Source organism: Pelophylax lessonae (genome assembly GCF_965119305.1).
Source record: "Pelophylax lessonae genome assembly, chromosome: 10".
Lineage (NCBI taxonomy): Eukaryota > Metazoa > Chordata > Amphibia > Anura > Ranidae > Pelophylax > Pelophylax lessonae.
In genome coordinates, this window is record NC_138777.1 from 6,219,134 (window position 1) to 6,232,312 (window position 13,179).

The window sequence follows — 13,179 nt, forward strand, 5'->3', positions numbered from 1 at the left end:
ATGTTGCAGATTCCGGAAGTTCGTCTTGAACTTGACAAAGTACTATCTGATTTTTTTACGGAAAATGTAGATTTGACCTGGAATCCGGCAACCGTCTGGGAAGCACATAAATGCGTTGTACGGGGCACGTTGTTTCGGATAGGTGCTCAAAAGAAACATGAGAGGTCCAGGCGGATTGATGAGCTTGTTCCTCAAATGCGTCCCTCGACTTATTGCATGGCTCTCTTGAAGGTCAGAGAGGAACAGAATGGTCTACTTTATCAGAAGACCACACAATGCCTGGCCAGGGCCAGACATTCCATATTTGAATTTTCAAATAAACCGGGATCTATGCTAGCAAGAGTCCTGCGTGGACCGAGGAAACGTACCTTTAGCTCACATATCACAGACAGGGAACAAAGGTAAATACTTCTAAAAAAATAGCGAAGGAATTCTGTAGTTTCTATCAGGGGTTGTATAACTCGACCCCCGATACTGTTGCAGACCGGACAGAGTCAGCGAGTGCATACATCCGAGCCTTGGGGATGCTCACACTATCTGTTGAAATCAATAACTCATTAGAATCTGAGATCACGGCTGAGGAATTCAACTTGGCCTTAGCCCAAACAAAACCCCGGAAAGCACCTGGGCCGGATGGATTCACGTTGGCATACTACCACACTTTCTGGACCAAACTGACCCCTCACATCCTGACAGGTTATAATTCTTTAATAGGGGAAGGTTCCATGCCAGTAGACTTATTGAGAGCCTTCATTTCACTTAAACATAAGGAAGGGAAGGACCTGGCCCAGTGTGGGAACTACCGCCCAATTGCTCTACTAAATGTGAATCTAAAACTCTTTTCTAAAATGCTGGCAAACAGGCTCCTACTGCACAGTGGCGGCTGGTGCTCCATGGGCCGGAGGGGGGGGGGGGCGGCAGACCGGACTACACCAGGCTGCACACCATCCCCAACCCCCCGGACCACGGCGAGACAGGGGAGGAGAGGACAGGATAGACAGGACAAACAGACAGACAGGACAGGCAGGACCCCCCCCCCCGCTCACCCACCCTGCCTGGATGCAGCAGCAGGTGGCGGCGGCAGCTTCGGCTTCTTCCCCCTGTCTTTTGCATCTCCTCCCTCCTCCTCCATGCCCAATGGCATGGCTTCTCCTTTCGGCCAATCGGGAATTGGGTCTCAAAACCCGCTTCCTGATTGGCCAGGAGGAGGATCCGTTTGACAATAGCAAATTTTCATTCGCTATTGTCACACAATTGGGTGGGCTCGGGGCGCACTGCTCTGCGCCCCAAGCCCACCTTTTTTTTGACCTGTGAGAGCCTCTGGCTCTAATCACATGGTGAAAAAAAAAAGCCCCATTGAACTCCATGCGTCCGGCGCCCCGCATGTAGATTAGGAGGCCGGACGCATGGATAGGGGGGGCGACACCCCTGCGCCCCATATGACCAGTAGCTACTACTATCGCACATTCTGAAGTTTATACATTTAGATTAGGCAGGTTTTGTGCCATCTCGGGAGGCAAAAGATAATACAGTGTAATGGGGGAAAAAAAGGGTGCGTAAATCAATGAACAGAAGCAGCACTAGAAAATATGTGAAATAAGTAATAAGAAAAATAGTGCGCTCCAAAAATGTGTAGCAACAAAACTGGTTACATAAATACAAATCATGTACAGTGAGGCAAACACAAAAGCCTAATGAATGTCTTTAAGTAGTGGTTGACTTAAAGGTCATAGTCCATAATCAAACATATATATAACGATGATCTTCTGAGAAGTGAAATCCACAACTGAAATGGTGACATGAAAAAGGTGTATCAAATCAACGTTGTGAGTGGCCTCTTCCGTGTAGCCAATACAAAGTGACCTCCTAATAACAGGCAGTGGTGTAGTGATAAAAGGTGACACCCCAGTGGTAAAAATTAACTCTTACCGGAGATAAAGGAGGTAAAATCTTCAAGCTGTTGTGAATAAGGAATCCAGTGTCAGCAAAACTTAAGAGGTAGAGCACTCTCCCTTCCGGATCTTCCTGGACAGGTCCACCTACAGCATCTAGACACGATCTTGGTACGACTCAAAGTGAAGTGACCCAAAATTGATTTCCCATGAGAAAAAAAGGGGGCTAAGTGCATTATCCTTAAAACCAAAATTTAATAAAAGCAAATACACTTACAGCAATCCAAGTGAAATAGATATGACAATAGCTGAAAAATATCACGACCGCCTGCAGAACGGTTCCGTGACCAAGTGACAGCGCGATTAGCTCCTACCGACGTTATATATATGTTTGATTATGGACTATGACCTTTAAGTCAACCACTACTTAAAGACATTCATTAGGCTTTTGTGTTTGCCTCACTGTACATGATTTGTATTTATGTAACCAGTTTTGTTGCTACACATTTTTGGAGCGCACTATTTTTCTTTTTACTTAAGAGATAATACAACTCAGGTTTTTAATCTTATCTAAGCGAACCCGATCTTTGGAATGCTCCTTCCTTTTGCTTTCCACGGACACAGAAAAAGCCCTTTACAGGGTGGCCTGGCACTTTATTTGGGCCACTCTGTCTCACATCTGCTTGGACCCTAACATGCTTCAATAGATCTTGTCACTCTACTCCACCCCTTTGGCAGCGATACGGGTAAACGAATGGTGCTCTGACTTTTTTAACATAGTAAATGGGATGAAACAGGGCTTTCCCCTCTCACCGCTTATTTTTATTTTGACTCTGGAGCCATTTCTCTGCTCCAACAGTGGCAACCCCAATATCGGGGGTAAACAGAAGCCCTCAGTACACCATAAAATAGTAGTTCACACAGACGACTTGATTCTTCTTTTCTCCAATCCACATGTCTCCCTTCCCAATATCCTTGAGGCCCTTGAGGTGCTAATGGGGAATTATCAAATTTCAAGTTAAACTTAGCCAAGTCCGCGGAAAAATCTATACGGTACCTGGGTATAAACATTACTCCTGACCTTGCAAACCTGTATTCCGAAAACCTGCTTCCCATGCTTCAAATATTGAAATCTGAACTTCAACGCTGGCATTCCCTGACTTTGACATGGTTTGGGCGATGTAACGCCTTGAAAATGACTGTTCTCCCAAGGTTACTGTATGTTTTTCAAGCCATGCCAATCCGCATTCCCCCAACTTTCTTCTAACAGCTCTATTCCCTCTTTAGAGAATTCATATGGTCCCATTAAACTCAGAGGATAAAACTGCAGCTTCTGTCTCTGCCCAAAGGGAAAGGGGGCACTGGCCTCCCCAACATATTTTAGTATTATAGAGCAGTGCATCTTTCTAGGGTTGAGGATTGGCATTGTAATATGAGTTCCAAGCAGTGGGTGACTATGGAGATCGAGGATGCCCCTATCCCCCTACTGGCAGCATCATGGCTCACCTTCTCACCCCCTGGGGACATGCAGAAACACCCACTGATTGGCGCAACATTGGCAGAGGTTAGGTCTATCTTCCACACCACGAATATATCACCAGTACTCTCCCCTATAACGTCCATTTTAGGGTAACCCCCGATTTCATTCCTCACTAGTGGCAAGATTAGAGGGCTGAACCAACAAGGAAAATCCTGTCTAATGGATGTATGGCCACAGGGTAGACTTCCTTCCCTCGCAGACATTTCCAGGCTCTCGGATCCACCCCTGGATACCCTGAGCACTAACCAACTTAGACACTTTCTGCAGACTTTTCAGACTCCTCGTAATCTTACGCTATTTGAACCCTTATGTAGGAAGGGGGAACCTTCCAGACAAACACTGTCCTTGTTGTATAGCTAGTTACCAGCTATTTCACTATAGATGAACTGACACTGACATTTACCCGCCACTTGGAAGCTGACCTAAACATTTAATTTACGCCAAAAACAAATGAAGAAAATTCTCTTTTTGGCTCACAAATCTTCCATGGCGAACCAATACCAGGAAGTCAGGTACAAAATTCTTTGAATATGGTACAGAATACCTTTCATACTCCACAAGATGGACGGTGCCATACCCAACATGTGCTGGCGGTGCAATTCAGAAGTTGGTACGATACTTCATACTTTTTGGTCCTGTCCTGGGGCCTTTTTGGAAGGAGGTGACGACCACCGTAAAACACTTGACCTCTGTTGATTTGAAAGTTAATCCAGCTGCATGCCTTCTCCACCTGATGGAAAGACCCCTCCGGATGTTTAAAATATAACATACTATGCAGTTACTCAGCGCAGCAAAGGCTTGCATCCCTGCCTAGTGGAGGCAACCCTGACCACCAACCTGAGTTTTGTGGTATTCTAAAATAAAGGATATCCACCGTATGGAGGAATTGACAGCTACACTCCAAAATTCTGAAGAACAATCCAGAGACAAGTGGATGCTCTGGAGACACTTTACATGTACAGAAGTATATTTACGGGACGTAGCGCGATCTGAAGCCACACTGAGCTGAATGAGGCAGGGGCCCTGATTATCAGGATAAGCCTTTTGCTTCATTATCCTTCAGAGGATGTTTCGTTAGCTTGTGCACTTGTCTTCCCCACCCTTTCTTTTTCTCCCCTTATCTCACCTATTGCCTTTTTAATAATTTATACCTTTTCTGTAAGTACAATTATTACTGGTAGACATCATTGAGACACTCCTACAACATCGCTGGATTGAGATGGGCTCAGGTAAGTATTAGGGAGGCGGCTTCACACATAATTATTTTTATCTCAATGAATAGAATGCCTCTTCTGCCTTTACAACCACTTGAAAGTGCAACATTAAAAATTCACATATGCATTAAATAACATGCTTGGGGATGCCTTAAGGCTGGATGTGGAGTTATGCACCTGTACAATTTACTTCCACAAAAGTGACATTTAGAAAAAAATAAGCTGTTGTCACTAAGTTCCCACCTGGTTTTCTTCGGCTTCTAAAAATATGGCCTGGGGCCTCCCAAAATTCATACCAGACCTTTAGGGATTTTGAAGGGGACTCCATGCCAGTAGGTTTTAAAGATGACAGTACATATTGTTTAAAAATGTGTGCTGTGCCCTAAATAAATGTTGTGGGTCCCTCAAAATTAATGGCAGGCCATGTCCAGCCATGTGTTCTAGATGGCCAGGAAATGGGAGCTCAGTGAGTGTGCATCCCTTCCTGAACCTCATATCCTCAACACTAAGGTGGCACCTCATGGTGGGGCACAAGGGCACCCTCAAAAGGCCATTTGCTCCTCTGTTGATGGGAAGAATGGCCTCATCCCCACATCCATGGCCCAGTGGATGTGGGGGTCTGTTGGGGGACTTATAAGGATCTGGAAGAAAATAGGTGGATATTCTTGTATATTGCCCTCTTGCTAACATTATTTCAATAAGAAATAAAAACAATCACACTGTGAAAAAGCCCTTTATTAGAAAAAATAAAAAAATAAAAAAAAAAGTTCCCCTATACAAAGTAATTGCCAATATCATTGTCCAGCAGTGTAGATCTAATGTCAATCCCAAGAGATGCCTGATGACCTTTTCTCTATTAGTTAACTAGATTGACTTTTTTTTCAAAAACTGACTATGTATCTATGTAACAAAGTCAACAGCTAACTGAACAGAGGTAAACAAGCTCTCAACACCTATAGCAAGCCTTATGTCCATATCAGCAAAATGGTTAAAGCAAATTAACACCAATAAAATGTCATATAAGCCATACCTTTGCACTTCCTGATTACCAGATTATTGTGCTCTCCCCAGCCAATATCTTTCTCTTGTCTCTCCTGCTACCTTCCATATCTTCACTGATGCTCATTACTGACCTTGGCTTGTTCCTGGACTATGCTTTCACTTGATCGCAGCCTGTGACCACTTGGTACTGACCTTTGACTTGTTTACTGACTTCACTTCTTCTTGATCCACTACATGCTATATCTGCAACTGGACCCTGGCCTGCTCACCTCCATGTGAGGTGATCCTGAGGACCATGACCTGGTGCTAACGCGCAGCAAAACATGCAGAAAAACCCATCTACACCATGAGGTACTCTGGTGAATACCATTTAGTGCTTAGCAATATTTTTTATAAATGCCGTATAAAGAAAAGAGGAATCTTTTTAATGTGACTTCAAGAATGACATGGAAAAAACACCAATTATTTAAATAATATGTGTCCTAGATGGCCAGGAATTTGGGACTCAGTGAGTGTGCGTCCCTTCCTGAACCATACCAGGCCTCATGTCCTCAACACTGGGGTGGCACCTCATGGTGGGGCACAAGGGCACCCTTAAAAGGCACCTTGCTCCTCTGTTAATGAGAAGAAGGGCCTCATCCGCACATATCTGGCCCAGTGCATGTGGGGTCTGTGGGGGGAGGGGGACTTATCAGAATCCTTGTATCTTGCCCTCTTGCTAACGTTATTGAGTAGGGGGTATATAGTATCCCTTGTTAGTCACACAAATTAAATTTTAATAGGAAGTAAAAACAACCACATTGTGAAAAAGCCCTTTATTCTAAAAAAGAAATACTAAAAAATGTTCCCCAATACAAATGAATTGCCAATATCGCCGTCCAGCAATGTAGATCTAAGTCAATCACAAGATATGCCTGATGACCTTTTCTCTATTGGTTGAACTAGATGGACTTTTTTTAAAAACTGACTAAACACTTCCTGTGGAAGGACCCTTACCTTGGCCCCAAATTCCAATGAGGAGGTGTGGGTTGTCACAGCTCTCGCCGTGCCATACAGACGACCAGGCGTGGCCGCCGTTAAGTACATTTCAGGGGGTTTGAACCTGGGTACTTTGATGTTCTGGGCCTGTTATCCTGCCTCTGAGCCACACTTCAGCTCATGTGGGTCCAGTCTTGTTTATCTGGCATTGCCTGCAGCACTAGGGGGCTGGACTTTACCTGAGAATGCTCCTGTCTCTCATTGTCCTCCTGAAGCTAATTGCTCATATAAGTAAGTTATAAAACACTGCCTCTCCCTGAGAGCAGGGTCAGTTCATTGTTCCTGGTTGACAGATTTATTGCCTGTGTTCTTGTCTCCTGAGCTTGTTATCCAGACTGACTCCGGCTTCTGACCTTTGCCGCCGCTCCATGTTTATCCTGACTGTGACTACAGTTGTTCCTGGACTATCCTTCCGTTTGTATTCCTGCCATAATGCTAATTGGAGTACTTTTCCTGCAAAACCCCCGTGCACAGATTCACAGCCCAGATGGCTTCCTTACCTGGTCACCTTGGACTGTGGATATCTGCCCTACAGACTCCAAACAAGGTAAGCCCTAACATGGGTGATGTCACCTTTCCTCACTGTTACCTCCTGGGATAGCTAAGTTTAGGTTCTCTAGCCCGTTTTAGAGGCAGTTCTCATGGGATTTTGAGCACCTAGCTATAGCAGGAGGTAACGGTAAGGTCCAAAGATGCCACTCCAGGAAGCATTGGAAGCTAGGGCCTAGATAAATATATATATTTTTTTTTTTTAGCAAAAACTTTATTTTTAAATCCCCTTTGCAAGTGGTTTCAAAAACGGATGAACAAAAGGACCTCAAGTGAAAAATCTTTAGAATCATTTGTACAGTTTTTCTTCTTATGCAATTGGGATTATGCAAATGTTAAACATAGCACTACTCTCAGTCTTATTTTCATTTTATTTTATTTAAAATCTTGAACAACTCCAATAAAAGATAGAGCAGATCACTAGCCATGCTCAGCCTAGGAAACCACGCTGTATGTGATGTGACATAGGGGCTTCATAAATTAAAGCAAATTCTGATTGAGTTCCATCTAATTAATGATCAACGTGGATTTTGTTGTAACATTTGAATGGACACAATTTATCTCAAATTAGGATTTTGTTAAGGTTCATTCACACAGTGCCTGAGATTCCTTTTTTTTTTTTTATTTGGTTTGCTGAATTAACTTACTCTCTTATAACTTATATCTTTGTTTCATTGCCTCGTGTGATATTTAGCAAGACAATGACCACGTTTTGTGTGTTATTTATTTGGTATTTACTTCTATTACTCGCAGGCTCGGCTGCTTTGTGTTCCTGCAGATCTGTGACTCATAATCCGTCGGCAGCCTGTGATTTACAGCTAAGAGATACTTGGGAGGATTTTGGATATTTTCAAACCGGAGATTTTATTATTGGAGGAGTGTTCACGGTGAATTATCATATGATGCCATTAATAAGCAGCTCAAGTGTTACAGCCATAGCATGTGTTAAGTGAGAATTTTGCTCATTGATTTCTTTTTTTTTTTTTCTTTTGTTTTGTTTATGCAAATTCATATTATTAAATTAAGGTTTACATTGTTACAATTGATGGAGACAAATAAATAGGTTTTCAAAAATGTGTTTCTGTATGGATTTTGTAATAAAGGAACGGCAGAGGCAGATAAATAGATGTAAATAATGGTATGTAAGGGGCTCAGCAAGCACGATTGATATTACACGGACATTTCTCAGTTTTTACATTTGGCAATTCTTTTTTTTTTTTTTTTTACAATGCAATGATAATTATTGTTATTTTAGATCAAATTGACAACATTTTAGCCAATACAGTTATAAGTCAGTTTTGCTGGTTTACTGAGCATTATAGATAAGATTGCAAAAAAAAAAAAAAAAGATTGCAATGTGTGAATTAAAAATGAGGTACATTATTATTTTTTTTTTTCAACTATAAGATAAGGCAGGCGATAGTTGCACAGTTAAAAGCCAGAGTCAGCGGGAAGCACATTTATGCTCTTTTAGTAATCCTCTATGGGAGATCGGATGAAAATGGACCGCCTGTCTGTTTTCATCTGATCCGATCCTCCAGACTGATGGAAAAGAGGGTTTCCCTCCGTCTGGATTTCACGGACCACATCGGATCGGATAGCAGCGGGTGTCAACGAATATGTCACTGCTGATATCCACTGCCCCATAGAGCTGCATGGAGCGTCCGATCAGGTCTTCCTGAAAAACTGACAGGGACCGGATCGGAAAACCCGTGTGAAAGGGGCCTAACAGCTTCAACTCTTCTGGGAAGGCCGTCCACAAGGTTTAGGAGTGTGTCTATGGGAATGTCTGACCGTTCTTCCAGAAGCACTGTTGTTGGATGAGAAGTCCTGGCTTGCAGTCTCCACTCTTATTTATCCCAAAGGTGTTCTATCGGGTTGAGGTCAGGACTCTGTGCAGGCCAGTAAAGTTCCTCCACCCCAAACTCGCTAATCCATGTCTTCATGGGCCATGCTTTGTGCACTGGTGGGCAGTCAAGGGGCCATCCCCAAACTCCTCCCACAAAGTTGGGAGCATGAAATTGTCCAAAATGTCTTGGTATGCTGATGCCTTAGGAGTTCCCTTCACTGGAACTAAGGGGCCAAGCCCAACCCCTGAAAAACAACCCCCACACCATAATCCCCCCTCCACCAAATGATTTGGACCAGTGCACAAAGCAAGGTCTATAAAGACATGGATGAGTGAGTTTGGGGTGGAGGAACATGACCGGCCTGCACAGAGTCCTGACCTCAACCTGATAGAACACCTTTGGGATGAAATAGTGTGGAGACGTGAGCCAGGCCTTCTCGTCCAACATCAGTGCCTGAGCTCACAAATGCGCTTCTGGAAGAATGGTCAAATATTTTCATAGACACACTCCTAAACCTTGTGGACAGCCTTCCCAGAAGAGTTGAAGCTGTTATAGCTGCAAAGGGTGGGCCAACTCAATATTGAACCCTACGGACTAAGACTGGGATGCCATTAAAGTTCATGTGTGTGTAAAGGCAGGCGTCCCAATACTTTTGACAATATAGTTTAATTATTTAAATATGAATTTAACCACTTCTGGACCGGAAGGATTTTCCCCCTTAATGACCAGGCCATTTTTTGCGATTCGGCACTGCGTTACTTTAACTGACAATTGCGCGGTCGTGCGACGCTGTACCCAAATACAATTGATGTCCTTTTTTCCCCCGATAATAGAGGTTTCTTTTGATGGTATTTGATCACCTCTGCAGTTTTTTTATTTTTTGCGCTATAAACAAAAAAAAGCGACAATTCAGAAAAAAAAAAAAAAAACAATATTTTTCATATTCTGCTATATAATATTTCCAAAATTAAGAATACAATTTTTTTCATCATTTTAGACCAATTTCTGCTCTGCCACATATTTTTTTGGTAAAAAAATCCCAATAAGTGTAATTTTGATTTGATTGGTTTGCGCAAAAATTTATCGCGTCTACAAACTAGGGGAAAGATTTATGTCATTTTTATTTTTTATTCACTAGTAATGGCGCAGATAAGCGATTTTTTTTTTGGGACTGCGACATTGCGGCGGACAGATCGGACCCCTAAATTACATTTTTGACACTTTTGGGGGTACCAGTGACATTACTACAGTAATCAGTGCTAAAAAAATGCACTGTCACTGGAATAATGACACTGGCAGGGAAGGGGTTAACCTAGGGGTGATCAAAGGGTTAAGTGTGAGTCTAGGGGAGTGTTTTCTAACTGTGGGGGGGGGGGAAGGATTTGTGAAATGATCATAGAGACCTGTGTTCCTATATAGAAGGATCACAGGCACTCTGTGTTCATGCCAGAGAGAACAACGGTTAGTTGTGTTTAAAACAGCAGACCGTCATTCTATTCCAGCGGGGAGAGATCCCCGCTGCCTAGTGGGGGCGGGCCCGTGCCGCCAGCGTCGCGCGGTAGCCACCAGTAGAGCTCCCGCGGATTGCCGCACAGGTACGGCGATTCACCGAGCCAGCCTGCTGCAGTAGGTCGGCAAGTGATTAAACAAAAGCTTAAGCAACCATGTTATGATGGACTTAAAAAATGCCCCCTTCATCGGGGCATGATAAACCTTGGGAAAGCCTGGGATTTACAGCGGGTGATGGCGAGAGGGGGAGGCCCTTCACAGTGTTGTAAAAGAAATTAGGCAGCTGTAGGGCCGCCTGCACCACTTTTACAAAACAGCAGATCACTGGCTGAAACAATGGCTGCAGCTGCAGTCATGATCTTGTAATAACCACAGGAAGGAACTTTCTTTACGTCTGTCCATCAATCAGCAAGTGTTCAATCTATCACATTTTTCATTGGTTCCTTTGTATATACTTTATACATGTTCCCTTCACAGCCCCGTCCCTCATTACTATAAAAACCTACTTGCATTCTTCTTCGGCATTGAAGTAATGAATGAAAATTTTCGGGAGCTGCAGAACATTTCTCTGGGATATCACATTTATGATTCCTGCGGCGATGCAAATAAAGCTGTAAAAAGCGTCCTGCAGATATTATCCGGGCCGGGGAGAACCGTCCCCAACTATTCCTGTATGAAACAAGACCGGATCATCGGATTTATCGGAGATCATCACTCCAGGACAACCATACCTATAGCTCAGGTATTGAGCGTCTACAGGTACACTCAGGTGAGCATTTCCTTTTACATCAGTGAACTCAATGCTAACAATTTCTACTGAGTCATCCAAAAGCTGAACAGCTAAATATGTTTTAGATATAGATACATGGAAGCCATGTTACCTGTGTAGCACTGCCCCCTTGAGTACTGCCAGATGTCACACTTACGGGTCCGACCCTGAGTTACCATTCGCAACCTTGACATGCATAGTCTCTCTTTTTTCCTTCTTGGCTCATCCAATAATCAGTCCAAGGGTATGTAGTTGTTTTTGTGTTTATTTATAAATTAGAGTTGGGAGAAGGGAATAGTGGGATACTCCGAATTAACTATTCACAATATCGGAGGACTTCTATCTCTCGGTACAGCCAGGCTGTTGATCAACCTTGCCACTGAGGTGGATTTAGCTTTAAGTCTCTTTCCTAAGATGACTTGATGAACTAAGGTTATCTTCAGGACACTCTCCTCAGTATCCTTTTTCTCAACTGCCGACACCCGCCCACTGACCATCCTACTCCTGGGGTGGCCCCCCTCAGGTCAGGCCACTTGACACGAGCCCCTGTACTCACGATACTGATTTTCTAAGGTCTCCAGTGTCTCTCACTCAGTCAGCTCTCCTGGACCTCTGGGTTCAGCTCCGTTCCTCCGAGGCTGGAACTCTGCTTTAAGTCTCTTTCCTAAGATGGCTTGATGAACTAAGGTTATCTTCAGGACAGTCTCCTCAGTATCCTCTATCTCAACTGCTGACACCCGTCCACTGACTATCCTACATGTGGGGTGGCCCCCCTCAGGTCAGGCCCCTTGACACAAGCCCCTGTACTCACAATACTGTTTTTCTAGGGTCTCTAGTGTCTCTGCCCTCAGTCAGTTCTCCTGGACCTCTGGGTTCAGCTCCGTTCCTCTGAGGACGGAACTCCGCTTTAAGTCTCTTTCCTAAGATGGCTTGATGAACTAAGGTTATCTTCAAGACACTCTCCTCAGTATCCTCTATCTCAACTGCTGACACCCGTCCACTGACTATCCTATCCGACCTCTGGGTTCAGCTCCGTTCCTCTGAGGACGGAACTCCGCTTTAAGTCTCTTTCCTAAGATGGCTTGATGAACTAAGGTTATCTTCAGGACAGTCTCCTCAGTATCCTCTATCTCAACTGCTGACACCCGTCCACTGACTATCCTACATGTGGGGTGGCCCCCCTCAGGTCAGGCCCCTTGACACAAGCCCCTGTACTCACGATACTGTTTTTCTAGGGTCTCTACTGTCTCTGCCCTCAGTCAGTTCTCCTGGACCTCTGGGTTCAGCTCCGCTCCTCTGAGGCCGGAACTCCGCTTTAAGTCTCTTTCCTAAGATGGCTTGATGAACTAAGGTTATCTTCAGGACACTCTCCTCAGTATCCTCTATCTCAACTGCCGACACCTGTCCACTGATTATCCTACATGTGGGGTGGCCCCCCTAAGGTCAGGCCCCTTGACACAAGCCCCTGCACTCTGGCCCTCAGGACAACCTCCTGAAACCATGTGCCACTGCTACAGAGGAGGAGACAGCCGCCACCCTCCAGGACTCTGTTCACCAGCCAAAGACCCTGCAGCACATGTGCTCCTGGCTTTTATACTGTATCCCAGCATGCACTGAGGTGACCTGCCCTCTGCCAATCACCAGGACTGTACCAAAGCCTATGAATCCATTTGTCAGGTTTCCTCCCACTGTGCAACATGCCTCCCTATTGGACCAGTATGAAACAATGAATCACACACTGAGCACAATGAGCAGGTATCACTCACAGATCCTGCACTCTAATAGGCAGAGAGCAATATAGATTTGCCTGCAGCTC

At 44.3% G+C, this 13,179-nt stretch overlaps 1 protein-coding gene across 1 annotated transcript in view; it reads left to right on the forward strand.

Moving 5' to 3' along the window:
- The window catches only part of LOC309565562 (vomeronasal type-2 receptor 26-like), a gene marked incomplete at both ends in the record, with an annotated part of 33,817 nt that continues 20,638 nt past the window's right edge, over positions 1–13,179 (forward strand). The window contains 2 exons of the mRNA XM_082270519.1: positions 1–401; positions 11,072–11,363. Of these exons, the coding sequence (XP_082126645.1) occupies positions 1–401; positions 11,072–11,363 (693 nt within the window). The remainder of the gene's footprint in view (positions 402–11,071; positions 11,364–13,179) is intronic.